We start from the raw sequence: 21313 nt of genomic DNA on the forward strand, positions 1-21313 counted from the left end.
TTTATCCTTGTGTGAACCCTACCAGAGACTCTGTAATTCAGGATCATTTTGGGATCTTGGGCCCTGTCATGGCCTTCCTATGTCTGAGGTTTAAACTGTATCCAAGTCAGGGCCAGTTTGTAGCATCTAAGTCTGCATGCATACTATGATAGCCCTTGTTTGACCAAATACACACATTTTGAAATGTTATAGTGACAAATTGGATAGCAGATCCCTTTTTCTTTTTGCATTACATTTTTTAATTTCATGGTACTCAAAAACTTCTAATGGTTGCTATTGACTTGATAGGTCAGGGATTTGAAGTTTACAAGCTTGATTATGTGTATAAGTTAGACTCTGACAGTGAAAAGAGAATGGACTAAAAGGAGAAGAATTTTGTGGAAGAAAGACTAGAGAAAATTTTCTAAAAGATAAGATAAGAGTATTTTAACAATGAAGATTTGTCAATTATAAAATTAGAAAAAGAACATGTTACATAAAGAAACCAAAAGAAGGAAGGAAAAGTAGCAGAGGAAAGATGAAAAGAAGAAGAAAAGAAAAGTAGAAGAGGAAGAAGAAAATATTGGGCAAACTCCTACTTTATCTGGCTTCATAAAATGACCTGTGACTATTGGCTTCCTTGTAAGTGGACGTGACTACTCTAGTGGGCCAGAACCATCTGGCAGGCATGGCCATATGCCCTGGGAACAGTGCGCAGAGCAGACTTCTGGAGGTCTCTGTTGCTGCATAACTGTTTTCACAGAATGGCCCAGCTAAAGAGACCTCAGGAGGCCTCTTACCATGGAGACCGTAGAAGCTGAGAGCCCAGACTATCTTCTTAAATGTCTTTATGGAAGCAAAGGGGTTAGTGATCCCTAAAATAGGTAGCCCCTGGTCAAAAAATGAGGCCTCAAAATCCAAAGTCACAATTCCAGAAAAAGAAATCTTGAGGATTGGAAGAGATCTTGAGAGTCATCTAGTCCAGCCTCATCCCATCAAGCAAACTGCCCACCCCAATATAAAGAAGATGTATGGGAACACATTAAATGAAGTGGTTATTATATGAAAATATTGTGCTTTATATAGTTTAAACTACTTTGATACTTTATAAAGATAAGGCACTTATTTTAGGAACTATAAACTAGCATAATTAAGCAATCGACCTTACTTTCTTTGATCTAGAAACCAAGATTCTCTTCAGAACTTATCTTTCAACTTGATGAAGACCAGTGTCAGAGAAGAGGAAACTATCTCCCATGAGTTATAAATACTGCCCACTCAAACAGCTGCTATACTGTAGAGAGCCCAGGGAATCTGTTTCCTTAACAACTAAGCTAACAAAAGTAAATGTGGCCCTTTCCAAAACGTCTTGCTTTAGGCCAAGAATTGTACCTCACACTAGCTAATTAATGCTTTTAGTTTAAAGTTAAATATTATTTATTTAAAACTCACAGTGAATATATTCAGCTGCTCTTGACATGGTCTTCAATTTGAAAGCCCCAAAAGAATAGAGAGATGCATTTTGGCCAAGGCTACTCTAAAACCCAAGAGGATTTTCAAAACAAAAAATAAAATGCATAGTAAGAAATAAGATGCCAATTATCTCACCCAAGTCTTGACCGTGTGCTCTTTTATTTCCTTGTACATACAGGAGAGAAAAGCCTTCATAAATCTGGGCAGTACCCTGCGGGCATTGTGGTGCATCTGTTGTCTGGCTGTGACGTGTGATGAGGAATCCATGGGCAACAGAGGAGCTTCCAGGAGGACCTGGGGGACCTTGCAATCCATCTGGCCCGGGGGGACCATCCAAGCCACGGGTACCTATTTCCATGGAATCATCAGTATACAAGATTAAGTAAGCTCTGATCCACTCTTATGGCTACTGACAAAACAAAATCTTTTGATTTGTTAATTTAGTCAATATTTATAGAATGTCTATCAAGGCATTGTCAGATATCATAGATTTGGGTAAAATACGGTCCCTGCCCTCAAAGAGATTTAAATATATTTTTTTTCTTCTGGAATTGGTTGACAACATTAGGCACTAAATAAATTCTGGGTGAAAGGAACATTAGATGGGAAGGAGTCGCTTATTTGGAGAGTCTGTATGTTATCAAGTCTCTTGCTGTACTAAGAGAGTCCAAATCCCATGACAAAATTTCAGCCTGCTGTTTTGTTCATCAAGGAGAAAGGAAGGGTGTGGATGCCATCAGTCTGCCAGCTTCAGTGCTGAAAAACATTTCCTTTGAATCTGTCTGAGGAATTATTCTCAGGCATACCTTTTTGTTTAGTGAATAAACAGGGCACTCTAAAGAAGCCTTTTCAAAACGTCTATTTTCAATCTACCGCTGTTTCCCTTTCTCCATTTAGCCTCTTGATTTGAGCTCATTTAAAATTCTCGTTGTATATAGGCCTTTGGGCACTGTGTGTATAAATTTTCATTTTGGGGAAACTTCACAGCAATGCCCATATATGAGGAAGATGACACTAACTTGTTTCTTCCCTAGAAATGCAGTTAATGAAATGGCAGGATGTTGGTTCTAGGAAGGCCATGGGTATCACCACTCTGCCTTGTTGCCACTGATATTTTTTGCCAATATAAACTCTTTGTTTATATAATTTAGAGTTATATTTATATTATCTAGAGCTGCTCACACATATTAATCTATTGAGTTCATGATCTTCTATTTCTTTTTTAGCAATCTTACTTCAGTGTATTTTTTATTGCAGGTTGACTCAAATTCTTTTTGGAAGTAGGCTGAGTACAGATTAGAAATCTAATAGATATCAATTCAATATTACCAGGAGCACCTATTAATGAGTGATCTCAAAAATCTGCATATCAATTTGTTATCTCAGTATAAGATGACACTATGACTCTCAAAGCTCTATGGGGGTCACTTAAAATGTACAATTATATTTACTAAATACTATGGGGGAATTACACTCTACTGTGGTATTTTCAAATGTGGAAAGATTCACAATGGTTTCAAGATGGTCACGGAATTTAAATCAACATATTGAAAATTACCAGAACAGGTGAGTACAGTGAGTACCTAGACAATCTTCATTTTGAGGAAAAGCCGAGTTTTCCAGTGCTTTAAACAGATAAATAAAAATAACTTATCTATGCTTCTCTTACTCTGGCAAATCTCCTTGTATGCGCTACCCTATTTTTGCCCAGCAATAGATTCACCAGCTACCTGCACTCTCTCAAGAGGAGGCTCTTACAGCTCCAATTGGAGGCCACATGTCCAGTGGTCTCCTAGACTTAAAGACTAGTACCAGCAGCAGTGTTTTACTTGTCTCACCTGGCTGTCCTGGCAGACCTGGGTCTCCTTTGCGCCCTCCTGCACCATCAAAGCCAGGGAGTCCATTGCGTCCAGGATCTCCTGGAGGGCCAATCGGACCTATAGGAAAAAGAAATAGGGTTGTTTCCAAATGTGGGTAGAATAATTCCAAATCCAGACAGATCCAGGATACTGAAGGTCCCTGAGTGTCATAATCTGAATTCATAATCTGGTTTTGGCTTTAATCCAGATAAACAAAGGAATAGCTCAAATCCAAGACAAAAAAAGCAGACAAGGATTTAGCTTTAGTTTTAAACAATCCTTTTTACCTTTGTGGAGATTCCCATAATATGGCAGTTGTGTTCTCTTTGCCTTCACAACAAGATAGAAGTTCAAGGCCCAACTTTTGTTACCTATCCCACCATAGGTAAGGCTGTTACTGCCTGGCACACTTTATTTATGGAAAGACTGCCACTCAATCACTTAATAAGAGAGAAAGACTGAAGTTAGTTTCTAGCTTTCTTTTATAATCAAAATTGACTGCAAACATAGAGTCAAATGGCCAACTAGATAGGATTTAGTTTAAAAATAATGAGGCCTCACAGTGGGGAACTGATGGCCCACCAAATCAGCCGTCTATCATACTGGTGGTTGGGATAGAGAAAGCATCAGACCTTAAATGCATATTAATTTCATTACAAAGTTTTTTTTAACAACATTAACCTAATTGTTCAAATTAGAACAGCTAGAGGAACTAGAAGAAATCGGACTGGGCCTAAAAGAAATTAGGGCATGAGAAACGAACATTTTCAAGAAAAAAGGAAATGGGACCTGTGGTAGTCTGGTATTCTACAAGGTGCTGAGATTCCTATTGTCTGACACAAACTCTGACAAGTGAAAGGAGAACGAGGGAAATGTTCTCAAATAGATAAGCCTTAAAAAGATCTGCAAAGGTACCTGGTAAGCCTTGAGGTCCTGGTAGTCCTGATAGACCTTTTAATCCAGGCTGGCCTGGGACCCCTGGCGGACCAGCGTCTCCTTTGATTATAATACTCTGTCCTGAAGGACCAGGTAATCCAGGGGGACCTAAGAGGTAAACAGACACAAATTTGAAGGTAGGGAAGAGAAAGGTCAGAAGGAATGGATGCCAAAGTGACCTAGGCTCAGAAGAAGAATTAGTGTGAGAGAAGCAAGTTATATGTATTAGAATGTTGTCATGCCCCCAGAAATCTGTTTGGGAAAACTATCATTATCTCACCTAGAAGACTGAAAAAATAAATAATTTTATTAGGATCAACGGAAAAATTAGGCATATTGTCCCTATTTTCAAGCCTTGAACCATGACTCGGTTACAAGAAAGTCTAATCCATTACAAATCCGTGAATACTGGTGCCAGGGGAAGACAATTCTATTTCCTGACAAGACCATTCTGATTCTAACATCATTTGCAGTGCTTGTTTGTTGTACTTGTCAAGAGACCCACTGAACTAGAAGGGGAATTTAGCAGACGCTCTATTTCACAGTTTACAGGAAATCTCTATGAGGCTCTCAGCAAAAAGAACTGTTTTCATATCAAAAGTATACAAACATAGCTATGTGACTTGCTCTTGTGATCTGTTTAACTGAATATGGGAAACTTAGTATAAAGGCCAATAAAAATCTCAATGAAGCATTCTTGTTGATCCTGTATCGACCTTAAACTTAAAAGGTCTGCTCTAGATAGTACATTAATATAATAGAGAACTTGAGAGATCTGTAAATAGAGGAAGAGTCCTGCCTATTTCTCCTTAGTTGCTGGGGACTGAGACTCTGAAAGTTTGGTTAAAAGGCAGAATGCAAACTTTCAAATTCTTCAATATGTTTAAGTATCAAGTATAACTAGCTCCAGGAATAAGTCTTACCTGGGGGGCCAATAAGTCCTGGATCCCCCTCAGGGCCAGTTGAACCAGGTATTCCACTGGGTCCTTTCATGCCTGCAAAGAAGATACATATAATTGCACAGCAAAGCAACAGAGCCACAGCCTTTACCCAGCCAAATCAGAAAAGGGGTATCTTGTCCCAAACGAGTTTAATGTAAAGGGGGAACCTCAAAATATCTCTTCAAATACCTGGAAATCCTGGAACACCAGGGAGACCAGGATCTCCTTTCATTCCATTGAGACCTGGCCGGCCAGGATTACCCTGAGTAAAGAAAATAATTAATTTTAGAAAAAGATTGGGAGAGGAAGAAAGTGAGGGCATAGCTGGTATTGCATAGTGGTTTGTATCACTGGCTCTAGAGTCAAACTTCCAGGATCAAATCCCAATTTTGCCTCTTTTTAGCTTGTGTGACCTTGAGTTGATTATTTAACCTCTTTGATTCATAGTATTCTCACCTCTAACACAGAGAAAATAATAGTATCTACTTCATGGGGTTGTTGTGAGGATTAAATGAGATAGTTCACATTAAGTACTTAGAAAACTGATTGGCATGTGGTATGTACTTAATAAATGTGAGCTATTACTTTATTACCGTTAACCAAAACCCTGAGGCTATAAGTGCTTGGATTAGAATCACAAGTGCAGAAACGATAAAGTCTGAAAAACTTAGCAAAAAACATAGTAGGGCTTGTTAATTAATTGGATTTGAGGGCCAAGAAAATTATGGGAAGAAGAAGAGTTGAAAATAACTCTAGTATGGATCTAAAGGAAGAATAAGTGTGGGACAACGAAGCTCCTATTAGTAGGAATAAAAAAGAGGCAAGCCTGGAACATCTTATTATGCCAAAATGTAAGAAAGGGCTAAAAAGGGGGGTGGGGGGCATGTCAGAAAGACACAGGATCAGCTTGAAGGGATTCCCAAATATAGGACAATTTGAGCACCAAAATAAGTAATGATAGTTGAAAAAATTGTAAATTGTTGAAAAAAATGACAATTGATGAGTCCATACGATAATAAACAATAAATGGAAGAGAAAGGAGGTTCTTGCTTACAGTAGGTCCGACTAGTATATGCAGAAGTAGTGCTACAGTTGGAAAATTATGATTTGCCACCATCCCAGTATTGATTGGCTGAGGCAAAAATCATAAACAGATGTTAAATCTAAGGGGAAATTTTGATGAAGAGCAGTATATTTGCATGATCTTAATGTACCTTCTCATAGTTGTGCTTATTAGTTACAAGGGGAAAATAGTAACCATATAGTGGAGAAACCAGATAACAACTTGATGGGGCGATCAAAATTAAGATCACCAATGAGGAGCAGATGAACATCGTGGGTCTCCATATCTGAGAAGGACACAACGTCACTTATGTAGTATTCCAGCTGGGAATGCATAAGTTGAATCTAATTGTGAAGAAACAGCAGACAAAAGAAACGCTCTATTTTTTAAAACCTGGGAAGGGGCTACATTTCTTCAAAAATGTCAAGGTCATGAAAGAAAAAAATAGGGTTTAGAAACTGTTTCAGATTAAGGGAGAATAAAGAGATCTGACAGTTAAACGCAATGCACGATTTGGTCTGGATCCTATATTGGAGGGGAAAAATGGTATAAGGGACATTACTAGGTCAATTGACACAATTGGAATATGTAAGGTAGAAATAAAAAGTATTATATTGATGTTCAACATCCTGAAGTTGATAACTGTACTGTAGTTATATAAAAGAATGTCTTTAATCTTAGGAAATCTTATGGACTGAGGTATTTAGTGGTAAAGGGGCATGATAGATGCAATTTACTCTCAAATGTTTCAGAAAAAATATATAATTATACATATTATTACATATATAAATATGTTATGTAATATTAAATAATACATTAAGTTAAATAAACATTAAATAATACATACATATTATTACATATATAAATATGTAATAAATTAAATATAATAAATATATAAATAAATAAAAATATATAATTATACACACACACATAACATACATACAGAGAGCAAATGGGGCAAAACGTTAACAATTGGTCCATCTGGGTAAATGACACATGGGAGGTTTTTCACCATTCTTGCAACTTTTCTATAAGTTTAACATTATTTCCAAATAAAAAATTAGAAAAAGCGCAAATGTAAGAACTAGCTTGCACAAAAGAAAATGAATAGAACTTGACAAAACTAGATTTATAAAATGTTGGTATCAGGAAGTAGTCTTGAATCAGGCATGTGAATTGGAAGTACAATGGGAAATGAATGAGATGGTGAGTGAGTAGAGAATGAACAAAGAGTGGACTAAAATTTGAAGTCTAGGTGTCTAGAAGAATAGTGATGACATGGGAAAAAAGGTTAGTTGTTGGAAAGCTTTAAGGGCCCCTTCCTTAGATTGTTTTTTTCCTGCTATAAAGCAGCCATCAGAGTTCAAAGCCTGAGCTTAGACTGTGTTGGCTGCCAAATCTAATAGCAATCCCCCTGAATGAATGGGGGAAGCTTTGAGGATCCATACAGAGCATGTGACTTTCTGTGTCACTCAAACCAAGGTGGAAAGCACATGAATATAGACGTGGGGATATACTATTATTCTTTTTTTACAGGTGAAGACAGAAACCCAAAGTGTCTATCTGCCTTCCTCATAGACACAAAGCAGAAGTGTGCAGTGGAGCTGAAATTTGACCCTAAATCTAATTTCAAAGTCTAAAATATCCTGACTCACCATAACTACTTCCCTATGGGTGGACTCATCCACACGCAATGCTCTGATATATATGTCTACTTTTATAAATTTGCTTTCACTGAAATGAATGTTTCTTAAATCTAAATACTATACAAACCAAAGACTCCAGGTAAAGTATCATTTGAGGAACTCAATAACTGTAAGGTAGCAAAGTCCCTTTCGTTGGAAGAAGATAGGAAACTTGCCTTTTTCTTTCTTTGTAATTCACCAATGAGCCATGCATAGGGCCTTGACCAGTAAATGCTAATTAAAATAATGCAGTTTAGAATTCTCATTTTAAATGCAAACACCCACACCCCTTTTTCATCAAATATCTACTCCCATTTCCTACCTGGGGTCCTGGTGGTCCTTGATCTCCTTTCAAACCAGGCAAACCAGGTTGTCCAGGTTGGCCTGGGTTTCCTCTCTCTCCTTTAATACCTCCATTTCCAGGGAGACCCCGGGGACCTTCCGGACCTGGTAGACCTTGATAATGCACAACAAAGGACCGCATTTCAGTATAACATAAGAGTAGCATAAAAGTCAGGCTATTAAAATCAGTCATCTAAATCGTATTAGTTTGCATAATATAATTCAAACAACACTAAAATATAAGACCTATGCTGATCCTCTTTCTAATGTAAATTGGGCTGGGTTCTTTTTGTTATTAACACTGGTTAGCAGACTTTTTTAGTTTGCATTTTATTATATATTAAATCCAATAAGTTCATATCTAAAGAAAGGACTCAGGACATTGTAAGAAAGATTGCTTCTATAACCCCTAACTAAGCGTTTGATTTAAGTGAAACAAAACAGATACTACAGGGCACTGTTCTCAAATTGGAGCATGCATCAGAAACCCCAGAAGAGCTTGTTAAAACAGATTCCTGTGCTTACCCCCAGAGTTTTGAATTCAGTAAGGTTGGGGAGGGGCCCAAGAATTTGCATTTTAACAAGTGCCCTGTAGATAATCAAGTGCCCTGTAGCTAAAGCTGCTGGTTCCAGACTACACTTTAAGAATCACTGCTGTAGGTAAATCGGGGATTCAAGCCATTTGTCTCATTGTGATTAAACTCAAATTGCATTATTTGTAAGTAGTTACTTTTACTCACCTTCTATTATTACGCAATTAAGACAGTTATTTAAGCAAACTGTTTCATTTCATTTTAGTGGCATGCTTAATACTTAATGGGGATATTTTAAAGTGTCAGAAATTTATTGATTCAATATAGTACTTTTGAATTTATTTTAAAAATGTTTTCATATTCTTCGTTTTAAATATTTTTGAAGAAAAATAAAGAATTCTGCATATATCTTGTGAATAAATGAAATAATTTAAAATAAGATTTTGCTAAGCTCTTTTCCCTATACCATGTTTTCAATTTTTCTTTCTAAAGATACCAGATCCATTAAGCAACCAAAGAGATCTTATCAATGGCCACATCTTTGTCGCTAGGTGGGAAATAGCTGTTACTTGCTTGCAGAGTGCTAAGTAGTCGCTGAGGCTGGGACTAAGTAGAGGACTACTTAGAAAATAATTATGGGGGCCAGCCCCACGGCCTAGTGGTTAAGTTTGGCATGCTCCACCTGAGCGGCCTGGGTTCAGATCCCGGGCGCAGACCTACACCACTCATCAGCCATGCTGTGGTGGCAACCCACATACAAAAGAGAGGAAGACTGGCACAGATGTCAGCTCAGGGCTAATCTTCCTCAAGCAAAAAAAAAAAAAAAAAAGGAAAAGGTAAAAAAAGAAAAGAATTATGAAGCCCTAAATAATGAACAGCCAATAGTTAGCACTTATACCTTCTCTCCTCTTTCGTTGGTTTTGACAAAAAAGGAAGATATCTAGGGATTATTTTTGAAGGAAGTATCATAGACATATGAATTTAGAATACTGAGTTCATGCTTATGTATGAACAAAGGGTCACCTTATTGATCTGAAATAAAATTTGGACTTAAGTTCTCTTAAGACCCAGAATCAATGGCTACATGCTAACAAGGCAACATGGCATACGGACTATGAATGCTGGACTATGGAGTTAGAACGCTGGGTTGGAATCCTATCTCCATTAATCATTAGCTGTCTGACCTTAGCAAGTTTATTAATCTCCTTGGCCTCAATTTCCTCTTCTTTAAAATGGAAATAAGAATAGTGCCTACTTTATCAGGCTGTTCCAAGGATTAAATAAGACAATATGCATAAATTATTTAACAGAGTGCCTGGCACATAGTAAGAACTATGTAAGAGGGTTTTTAAAATTATTATTATTACTGTTATTATCTTCATTATTAGTAAAACTGAAGGTAAGAACATATCTTTAAAATATGAGCCCAGTTTTTAATCTTTCACCTATTTCTATGTGATTTCATAATATAACACTACTCTATTTGGCACATGAGAAAAAGGAAGCAGGCCCACAACAGTACAACAATTGTTTTATCTTGAAACAGTTTAAATCATATAGTCTCCCTAGCCCAGCTACCAGACAGACACACTCAGAAATTCCCTTCCCAATCATAAAGAAAGGGTTGGGGTATTTTGCATTTAAACAAACAAACAAAAACAACTGCTGAGTTCAAACTCCCTAGATAGGGTTTTCTAAGCAAAATTGTTAGTTTCATCCATAATGTATAATTTGGACTAGAAATTAGGTAGCAAGTCAGCTTACTGAGAGAAAAATAAACTGTCTGTGAATCAGCCTAACAATGACAAGGAAAGATTAAGAGAGGAAAAAAAAGGAATCTCTTATGACCCTCTTTTCCAGTCTGAAATGTAATCACAACATTGTCATCATTTGAAAAAAAACTAGGCATGTTATGGGCATTGCTCTTTTTGTAATTAAGAGGAAATATTGGGAAATTTACATGTTATTAATTCAGATCTGCTGTTCTAGAGTCTTTCAGATTTAAACTAGTGAATTTGCTAATGACATAAGGGACATACAAGTTTTATTTTTAACAGTACTCAAGAGTTACTTTCTTTCATTACTGAAAACAGCCATGAAAACACAGATCAGAGCAATCTCAGGCAACAAAAATTCGAAAAAGTAAAATCAATATGTAAAGATTACAAATGGGCCAGATGCGTGCCTAAATATCTTAATGCAATCTTAAAGAAAAAATAAGTGTATTTCCATTTAAATTTCAACATGTATTTATGTATTGATTACCCATTAGAAATAATTGAAACCACAAAGACCTAATGTCATTTCAAATTTGATCATAAAAGTCACATTACCTTCACCAAAATGTTAAATACCTGAGCAGTATTTGAGGATAATGGTACTCTTCAATGACTTCTGAATTATAGCAAAAAAAGTGCATTTCTCTTATGACACATACAAAGCATTAAAAAAAAAAAAAAAAGAATTGACCAGTGAAGAGTCTAACCTTGAAAACCTGGGAAGATCAGAGTTCACCAAAGCCCAAAGATCGATGTTAGCAGTATCAGACATCACACAGTACAAAATAAGATTATGAGTTAGAAGTGGTTCACATTATAGCACAAGTTAAACAATAATCCTCTTTGCCAGCATTTCTTATACCTACAGCGTAATCAGTATGCAAACAGAACCATAAAGGAGTATAGAGAGCCAAACATTTTCAAATAGAGCTCATTCTAGGAAATAAGCTGCTAGTTTTCATTAATCCAAAAAATGGAAAACTCTACTGAAGACATCATGTTAACACTGCTACTGTGGCTTTCCAAAAGTTAGCATCTCAAAACATTAAAGTTGGCAAGATAGTACCATTTCACTGATAGCCTTCCATTCCTTTCACAAAGGGATAATTTTGGATATATGTTTGAGTTTATCTTGGTCTCTTCCATCTTTTAGTAGAAGACATGAGGTGCAAATTTCTTATGTTCAGACTGCCCCAAGGAGATATAACTTTAGTTAACTTTAAAGGCCTCATTAGACAAAAATACAAAGATCATAGGTGACTAAATAGAGAAATTAAAACATGAGTCTACAATGGCCATTACCTACTGTACTTCTGTTTGTCTTCTTTGAAAATCATTCCACGAAGTCACATTCTTATTTTTTTGTCATAATTCATCAAGAGGCTTTCTTCTGTGTATTATTACTTGTAACAAATTACTCAAAAAGAAAACATCAATATATACTTTTTCAGGCCGACCCCGTGGCTTAGCGGTTAAGTGTGTGCACTCTGCAACTGGCGGCCCGGGTTCGGATCCCGGGTGCGCACCGACGCACCACTCCTCCGGCCATGCTGAGGCCGCGTCCCACATACAGTAACTAGAAGGCTGTGTGACCATGACATACAACTATCTACTGGGGATTTGGGGAAAAATAAAAAAGGAGGAGGATTGGCAATAGGTGTTAGCTCAGAGCCGGTCTTCCTCAGCAAGAAGAGGAGGATTAGCATGGATGTTAGCTCAGGGCTGATTTTCCTCACACAAAAAAAATAATAATAAATAAATATATATTTTTTCACCATTGAACTTGAAAATAAAGAGTTGGCCGAAAATGTGAAGACCATCAGTGAAGAGGTGCTTTAAAATATTTTGCCATGCAATACCCCACCCCAAACCACAGATAATATCATATTTACTTTATTCTTATTCAATGTACATATTAAACCAGGCTATTAACTATTAAAAGAAGGATCATTAAATAAAAAATAAAAAGCTTACAAGTAGGACAACCCTTGGTTAATGTTAATTGACTATAAACACAATTTTCTTTTCTTACAAGTTTTGCTATGATTTATAAACACTGAGGTTAGCAGAGAGACTAAATTGTGCTAGAGCACTGACTCCCAAGAATTAGAAAACCTAGGATCTATTCTTGGCTCTACTACTTACATCTATGGAATTTTGGGCAATTCAATCCCCCGGAGCTTGTTTTTTCACCCACATAATGGTAATAGTGTTGTCTGCCCTAATCTCCCTTGTAGAGTTGTTTTAAAGATCAAATTTAATTTTTAAAATATTGACCTGATATCTGCCATTTGCAAGTTGCTACAGGGAACACAAAGATTAGCTAGACCCAAAATCTGTTCTCAAGGAGCTTACAATAAAAGTAAATTATATGATGTAAATGGTGGCATGTCATCATATAACTATAAAACACTACCATTACTGCTTAGTAATAAAGCTTTGAAAGCATTTGATAATTTGAAATTCAGAAGGCTAAAAATCGGCTTCTGTTTGTTTAAATGGTCTCTAAACCACATACAGCAAACTGACTCAAGACAACACTTGGAGCAGAGTCTGGCCACACAATTAGTTAAATAAATTAGAATTCTTATTCCTAGATAATTCAGTTTGAGTAAAGACATTTTATATATAGTAAAGACATTTGTGTTTGATACACAAGGACCAATAACAAGAATTCTTAGAAAATACATCATTGAAATATATGATATTTCAATCTGAATAAGTAATACGGAAAACTTCAGATCACATCATAGCAAAACTTCTAAGACTTTAATTTCTAAAAGGTAACATTTTAATGAGTTATATGCCAAGTCAATTTTGTACATGAGGCTCTTATTCCATTATTTCTCAAAGGACCTAACAAAGTTTGGAAAAAAAAATAAAATTATAAAGCTAAAGTCTTATACATAAGTGGTAATAACTAAATATAAGCTGATGAATTGATTGGTATATCTTAAGTCCAGTTTCCACTTAAGATTGTAGTCTTTAACTGTTGCAAAGAAGAGAACAGTGCAGATACCAGGTTCCATTAACTATGTAATTTAGAGTACATCTGGTAAATAAGAAGTTGACAAATTGGTTTTAAAGTAATGTGGCTACTTTCCCATTTCTTCTTTGAATATATTCTGGTGCCTCAGAAGAAAACAATCTTCTTCTAGCTGATAGTAAAGTCTGGAAGAGATCAAGACAGCAGACTTCTATGCAAGTCAGACAGTGGAGGACCCAAAATCACTTAAAAGTATATCCTAGTCCTCTCTTTATCTCGGTGATAGTTAAATAGCATGCACTTGTCTTAACCTTTTTGATGACATCCATTTAGGAAAAGCACAAGAAGTAGTTAGTAGGGGCTGATGGAGCTTTTGAAGTAACAGAAAACAAGAAAGTGGAGGCAGGGCCCAGTTTGCTATGGCTAAGAGTCTCCTAAAATGGCAGAAGCAGCTTTGCTTTATCACTTACCATATTTATAACTAGAATAAGAGGCCAGATAAGTATCAAACAATACAACTGCCTTTCTGGAAGGATGATACATGTTACTAGTAGAAAAGACACTTAACTGAGCATTGGGGAGCCCTAAGTCAGATTTTCAGCTATGCCAGTAACTAACAATATAACCTTGAGCAAGCTTCTTAACCTCTTGGGCCTCAGTTTTCTCATATGTGACAAAGACTCTTTCCTTGACTAAACTTTAGAAAGGATCCTCTGAGACCTCTTCTCAACTAGGCCTCATCCTTGGGTCCTGTCCTTGGTCTGCTGAGGCCAGTTTTAGCAAGAATCCTGCTAAGTCAGTTTAGGGAGAGTCCCCCCACCCTTGATATTCAATCAAGTTACTCATCCCCCATCCTTGATGTCTAAGTCCCTGGCCTGCCTTTAGCAAGTATTCTATTAGTCCAGTTTAGCAAGAATCTGCCTACCCTTGATGTCCTCTTCTTAGTAATTTTTCATCCACTGACTCTCTCACTCTGCTAGTTGACTATAAATCCCCACTTTTCTTGTTGTATTCAGAGTTGAGCTCAGTCTCTCTCCCTTGTTGCAACAGTCTCTCCCCTATTACAATAGTCTTGAATAAAATCTGTCTTGCAATATTCAACAAGTGTCTGGTGAAAAATATCTCTTTGACAAGTGTAAAATTTAGGTCCCTTCTAGATTGGATACTCTATGGTTCTATGAAATAATGGGTTAGTGGGGGAGTAAGAAACTAGGGAATCCCTTCAGATAGAGATAGATGGCTTCCTAAAAAGACTCCTGAAAAATTAAGAATTTTAAATTCATAAGAAGAAAAAATTTCCCACAATTCCCAATAGCCAGAACTCAAAAGTATACTTTTTCCTCTTTTAGTTCCTCTTTAGAAATTTGAAAAGGGCTATTTATCTTGAATAATAATGAACACATTCAGATATTTGTGGCTCTTTTCACTCCTGATTAGGTGAACATCTTTCACTATGACTCAGCAATTTTCAACTGGGTAGCTCTTGGTAACTGTTCTTTCTTGTGTACTGTTTTTATGTGTATGATGAAAATAAGATTAAAAAGCTTCTAATCTGTACTGGTTGCATTGAATTTTTTTTTTATACTCTGTGTCTATTAGTCCATTTTCATAGCAGTAGAATTTAGAACTTTGTGATAACCCAGAATGTGAAGATGGGATGATTTGAAAAATTACAAGAGGTATGGCAAGTCAAGAATTGCATATTTTAAGGATCTGATAATACATATTATTGTATAAAAAATAGTGCCTTTTTGAAGTATAGTTCAATTTCATTTACATTAACAGATATAAGGCAAAAATAAGGAATATTCTCTACTCTAAAGGTAAAATACTATACAATACACTTTTGGGTACTATAAATTTTCAGCTAAAAATGACACAAATATATGAATTTTAAAATGTTAAATCAGTTTTCCTAATTAGGTAATTTGGTGTTATTACAATAGATAGAAACACTGGACTCTACAAGTTCCTGACAACTTTCAGAGATAGACCAACATGTAAGAACTGAATTGGCATATGCTCTTAAAATATACTCAAACACTTGAAACCATTAGGTACAGGTGTATATATTGTGTATGTGTGTATATATATATATATATATATATATATATATACACACACACACATACACACACATATACATACATACATATATATATGTATATATAAATATATATACACACATACATATAAATACATATAAAAATATAAGAAATGTTTCAAACTTCATGCAGTTACTACTTTGAGTTAAGGAGCTAACCTGTAGGACCTGGATAGGGATCAAAGTTCACCAGGGCCCAATGTCATCATTAACAAAAAGGAAAAATATCAAAATTGTTAGAAATATCAAGAAACTAAAGCATTATACTAACATCTTTCAAGTTAAACTTTAATTCAATAAAAGAATACTCAAAGTTCATATTCATGCACCTATATATAAACCAAATTATCACCACTTAGCACCAACACTAAAATAAAAACAGCACATGTGACATATTTTGAAAGGCCAAAAATCATTTTTATAATAATCATTACTATGAGCTCAGACAAAAACAATCAATTCTAAGGGCAATTGGGTTTAAAACTCCATTTTAATTTTTACTTCATAAACAAATTGAGAAGTCACAAACACTCATCAGGTGAGTGTTCTTCTTCCGACTGCTTTTGTTATTATTTCTTTAGAAACAGCAACTTTTTAAAGCGCCTTTGTGACTAATGTCTTTATGTTGACATATTTCAAAGCAATGTTCAACAGTGAGCTCCATTACTAGTAAGAACAAATAACCACAGTGCTGATTAAAATATAAAGAAAGATAATAGTTTGGTTTATTTGAATTATTGCATGCATAACCAAGCAAGATATTTGTGCCAATTCTTTATATCACATGCAAGAGAGTTAACATGGCTGAGAAGATTTTCACTGGTTTTCTTCAATAGTAAACCAAGGCAAAACTTCAAATAACACCCTCTATAAACAATCAAGTCAGATCAAATAAAATCTGGTTTTGAAAGTGATCCTCTGAACAAAGTATGTGATCTTATTTAATTCATGTTTTAGAGCATATTTTATTAAAATTAGCTCAAACCACTTCAGAGTTTATGGTAATTTAAATGGAAATTTTCATTTTTAAATACATTTAAAAAATGAGTCAGAGACTATCAAAGGATAAAAGGACAACTGTTTCGATTCTTTAATCTTAAATTTCTCTTATTTTTAAAAAATCAATGAAGACCAAGTTTTCAATTACTAGAAATATAACAACTGAATATCAAGTATCAAAAATCTTTTCATAACCTATCACCAGTGATTGGGCTCAGCAACATTAATCCAGGATGAAAATGAGCATTTCCAAACTTAGTAAAATGAAATGACACAGCACAGACACAAAATGAAAAGTGAACATTGGATGCAAAATTGAGACTAGTAGTGCAGTTAACACAAGACAAATGAGGTATAGACATGAAGCTGGTATGAAGAGATCACTATTCAATTTAATCATGCTGTGATGTTGAAGATAAATTTGATTGCCTAGTTCCTAGAGAAGATAAAATTTTTTTATTGTGCTTGGTGACATTCGCTGATCATATGACAGAACCATAGCAACACTTGATATGGACCATAAGCATCTATTGTGTGATCACTAAAATGATTTCTGTGATGACATGCTGAGAAGCTCACATTAAAAATGCAGATGGTATTTTGCTGCCAGGTTATCAGCATAGCTTTACCCTTAATAAAAAGACTAATAAATCCACTATTTACGTTTTTCCTCCAAGTTGGTTTGCTTTACTTCAGCTTTAAGTAATGATGAAAGGCATTACTGAAAAGAATTATCACATGCCCTGGAAATGCAAGGAACTAGGTATAAATAAAGCTATTTACTCTAAGAAGTTCTTAGATTGTAGATTCTAAAGTCCTAAAGACTGAATAACCTGCCAGCAAAGTGAAATAAATGGAGTAATAAATAGACCATTCCCCTACCACTCATGTACATACCTGGTCTTCCAGGAGGACCTTGGGGCCCAGGGTTGCCTTTAGGGCCTTCCAGAGCTGGACCTGGAGAACCAGGAGGGCCTGGGGGACCCTGAACACCAGGGAAACCCTGAAAGCCTGGTTCGCCCTTTGGACCTGGAAGGCCAGGGGTTCCTGGAATGCCAGGGAATCCTTCATCACCCTTTTGCCCTATGAAAGTAAAGTGACATTAAAGAACACATTAAATGATACTGAGTATTAAGTTTGCCTGTAAGGCTAAAGCTATTCACACTTATTAGAACAAGTAATGAAATTTACTAGGGTCATATCTATCTCCCACCAAATCCCCAACCCATCCCCAAAATCCATTCTTCCTATTAAATATATTTATCTGTTATCAGAAGTGTTTATTAGGGTATGCATGGAAATGTAGAAACAATAATAGCTTGCATCCTGAAAGATACCCTTTGTATTATAGCAATGATCACACAACTAGTTGCTGTGAGAAAAGAGAAAAAACAGAAAAGTATAATGTATCTGCAAGAACAGGTTAGAGATGACTGGAGGAAACTCCTAAAACAAATGTTTTTGAGACTAATGGAAGATGTGGATCTTCAATAGTATATATATATCCCTGAAGACCATTCTATCTAAGATTTAGAATCACCATCTAGACCAACTGTTCTTAACATTTCTTCTACGCCACCAACACCCCTGATAACAATATAATAGTGGCACATTAAAGTAACAATTTTCATGCAGGGATCATGAGAAGGATATTAGAATTTCTAGGAGATATGTGTGTGGGTTGATAAAAGCCTCCATAGACTATCCAATGGTCATTTCAGAAGAAAAACATACATATCTGTAGGTACATTCATTCAATTAACTATTTTGTGCTTACAATAAGAGTAAGAACAAGTGAGGGAATGTAGACGTGTGTGTGTGCACATACTCATCCAAAATGCAAGACGTGTATTAAGATGGAGTTTTCAAGAGACATTTTTATTATTGGTACATATTTCTACAGAGTTTCCTCATAGTACCTTGGTTTTGTTTCCACGGGGAGAAAAGAATGGCTAAAAGAATTATTTTTAAGGCTAAAAGTTTTTAAAAATTTAGTGAAATCTACTTCTTCCTATAATTGTGCTCGCTTTCTTTGTCATTTCCTCAGCTTTTATTTACGAAGTTAATGAAGAGATATCTACATGTAAATTTCCTTAAGGATGTATTTTTATATAGTACAACTCCTTATACTAAATTGCTAATCAAGAAATGTTTTAAGATACAACTCTAGCTTTGAGTTTTCTGGGGTTATATGTACATTTTATAACAGTAAATGTTAGAGATTGGAAAATAAGTGTACTGGAGAATATTCTCTTTTTATGGGCTGATTTAGCATGTTTTATTAAAGTTTACCAGAAAGTCCTGGGAGTCCAGGGGGTCCTGGGATTCCAAAGCCTGGTTGACCTGTCAGGGCATAAACCAAAAACTCTGAAATAGATAATAATAACTGAAACAAGGACAAATTATTTTTTGATCATTTGGGTTTTTATTAAGTGCTACAATGTATATTATATGAAACATGCAGAAGATTTATTTCCAACATGGAACTACAATTCTAACATAAGAAAACTAGAGAAACATATTCTATTTGTGATGGGTGTTAATATATCTTTCTATACTTATACCATATGAATATATATATAAATGGAATATAGATTGTATAGTGAAAGGAGCTCATCCAGAGAAGTTGAAAAAATCTGGGTAACTTCTTGACATGAAAAACTGGGCAAGAAAGGATATGGAGTTTTTCATAAGAGGGAGACAACTTGATCAATAAATGTGAGGTAATATTCTCAGGACAGAGTAGAAGAAGGTAATTAGGAAAGGAAAAGGGTGTGGTAGCTTAGAGGATAAGAAAGAAGATGTGATTTCATTGTGGGTGGAAAAGGGCAAAAGTTAAAATAGACAAGAAGGAAATTAGAAAATTAGGAACCATGAAAAAATACAGCACCTGGTTCACCCTTCTGTCCAGCTGGTCCAGGAATACCATCTTGACCTGGTTTGCCTTTTTCACCTGGAGGCCCTGGTGGCCCCGGACGACCTCCACCACCTAAAGAACAGAGTACAGCAGGTTACACCTATCTTCCCAATTCCCTTCCATATTTCCCATACTTTCCATACTAGCTTCAAATAGTTCCATCCAAAAGACACGAAGTGCCTTTGAGACACTCCTTTAAATCATGAAATTTTGTGGAAAAAAAGCATAAAAGAAATAAAGGATAATGAGAATAAGAAACAATCTTATCATTCACTCAGTATCCAAAAACTTTCCGTTTCTCATTTTAATCTAGCTGTAGAGTATCCAATAGAGTAAGGTGTAGGGGTTGGGGTAGGGTGCATTATAGGCCTCATATGGGGTCAAGAGAAGTGATTTTCTTTAAAGTTCAGTAAACAAACAAAAGTGCTACACCTTGCCACTCTAAAAAAAATCAGAGTTTTTATCTACTATTATAGGATACTCAAAATAATTTTCTTTGGAAAAAGTGAGCCCCCAAAATAAGGTCTCATAATAATAATTGTAAGTAATTTTTATCGAATTGTTCACTTTGTACCTAACAAGTAGTGCTAAGTGAATGATCAGCATGTTTCCTTGTCTTCAAAATGTTCACAGCTCCCAGAAATGATTTGACTTTCCCAAAATGAATATGAGCCTTAGTTGTACAGAACAGAAACCTCTTATTTTTCATGCTTACCTATAGGACCGGGTTCTCCCGGAAGGCCAGGGTTCCCAGGAGGACCATTAATACCTTTTGGTCCAGGAAGGCCTGGGGTTCCTAGAGTAAAGAGTTCAGTTTAATAATAAAAGACAAACTGCACTGCTTTGAGAGCTACAATGCAAGTTTACAATTTATAGTGTTAGCATAGAAACAGTGAAGAATAGAAAGAAAACCCAAAAAGATGCTGGTATTTGTTGGATATTTCTAAGAATAATTTTAAATTTTCAATTTATTTATCCAGAGGCTGCCATTATTATACATTCATAATAAAAATAATTACCACTATATTGCACTGGTAGAGTTGGTAGGATTCCATTGTATGGATGTTCCAATTTTTTTAATCCATTCATCTATTGTTGGACATTTGGATTGTTGTCAGGTTTTAGCTATTATGAATATCTATTCTATTTATGGAAACCTGATCTATTTCCAGTTTTTAGCTATTATGAGTAACTCCGCCATGCATATTTTTGCACTGGTATTTTTGTGGACATAGGTCTTAATTTATCTCGGGTAAATACCTAGATAGGAGTGGAACTGCTGAGTCAAAGAGTAGGCGTATGTTGTGTTTTATTAAAAAAAAACCTTCCAAACCATTTTACACTCACAACAACAACGTTTGGGAATTCTAGTTGCTCCAGATCCTTGTACAACATATGGTAATATCAGTTGTTTTAACAGCCATTCTGGTAAGAATGTACTGCTACTTCATTGTGGTTTTAATTTGCATTTCTCTGATGGATAGTGATATTGATCAGCTTTTTATGTGCTTACTGGCCATCCAAATACCTTCTTTGTGAAACGTATGTTCAAAGTTTTCCCCATTTAAAAACATTGGATTTATATCTTGTTATTATTGTGTTATAGAGGTTCTTTATATATCCCAAATATCAGTCATTTGTCAGATATATATTTTGTGAGTATTTTCTCCTAGACTGTGACTTCTCTATTCATTTTCTTAATGATGTCTTTTGATGAG

General features: G+C 35.6%; 1 protein-coding gene across 1 annotated transcript in view; it reads right to left on the bottom strand.

Moving 5' to 3' along the window:
- Positions 1-21313, bottom strand: part of COL4A5 (collagen type IV alpha 5 chain) — a 228084-nt gene that overhangs the window by 7354 nt on the left and 199417 nt on the right. The window contains exons 38-47 of the mRNA XM_004440476.3: positions 20311-20391; positions 19569-19667; positions 18971-19021; positions 17576-17761; positions 8259-8392; positions 5378-5450; positions 5171-5242; positions 4227-4355; positions 3291-3389; positions 1588-1800 (exon numbers count right to left, since the gene is read on the bottom strand). Coding sequence (XP_004440533.1) covers positions 1588-1800; positions 3291-3389; positions 4227-4355; positions 5171-5242; positions 5378-5450; positions 8259-8392; positions 17576-17761; positions 18971-19021; positions 19569-19667; positions 20311-20391 — 1137 coding nt within the window. The remainder of the gene's footprint in view (positions 1-1587; positions 1801-3290; positions 3390-4226; positions 4356-5170; positions 5243-5377; positions 5451-8258; positions 8393-17575; positions 17762-18970; positions 19022-19568; positions 19668-20310; positions 20392-21313) is intronic.

The sequence above is a fragment of the Ceratotherium simum genome, chromosome X, assembly GCF_057802395.1.
Source record: "Ceratotherium simum simum isolate JZ-2026a chromosome X, ASM5780239v1, whole genome shotgun sequence".
Classification (NCBI taxonomy): domain Eukaryota; kingdom Metazoa; phylum Chordata; class Mammalia; order Perissodactyla; family Rhinocerotidae; genus Ceratotherium; species Ceratotherium simum.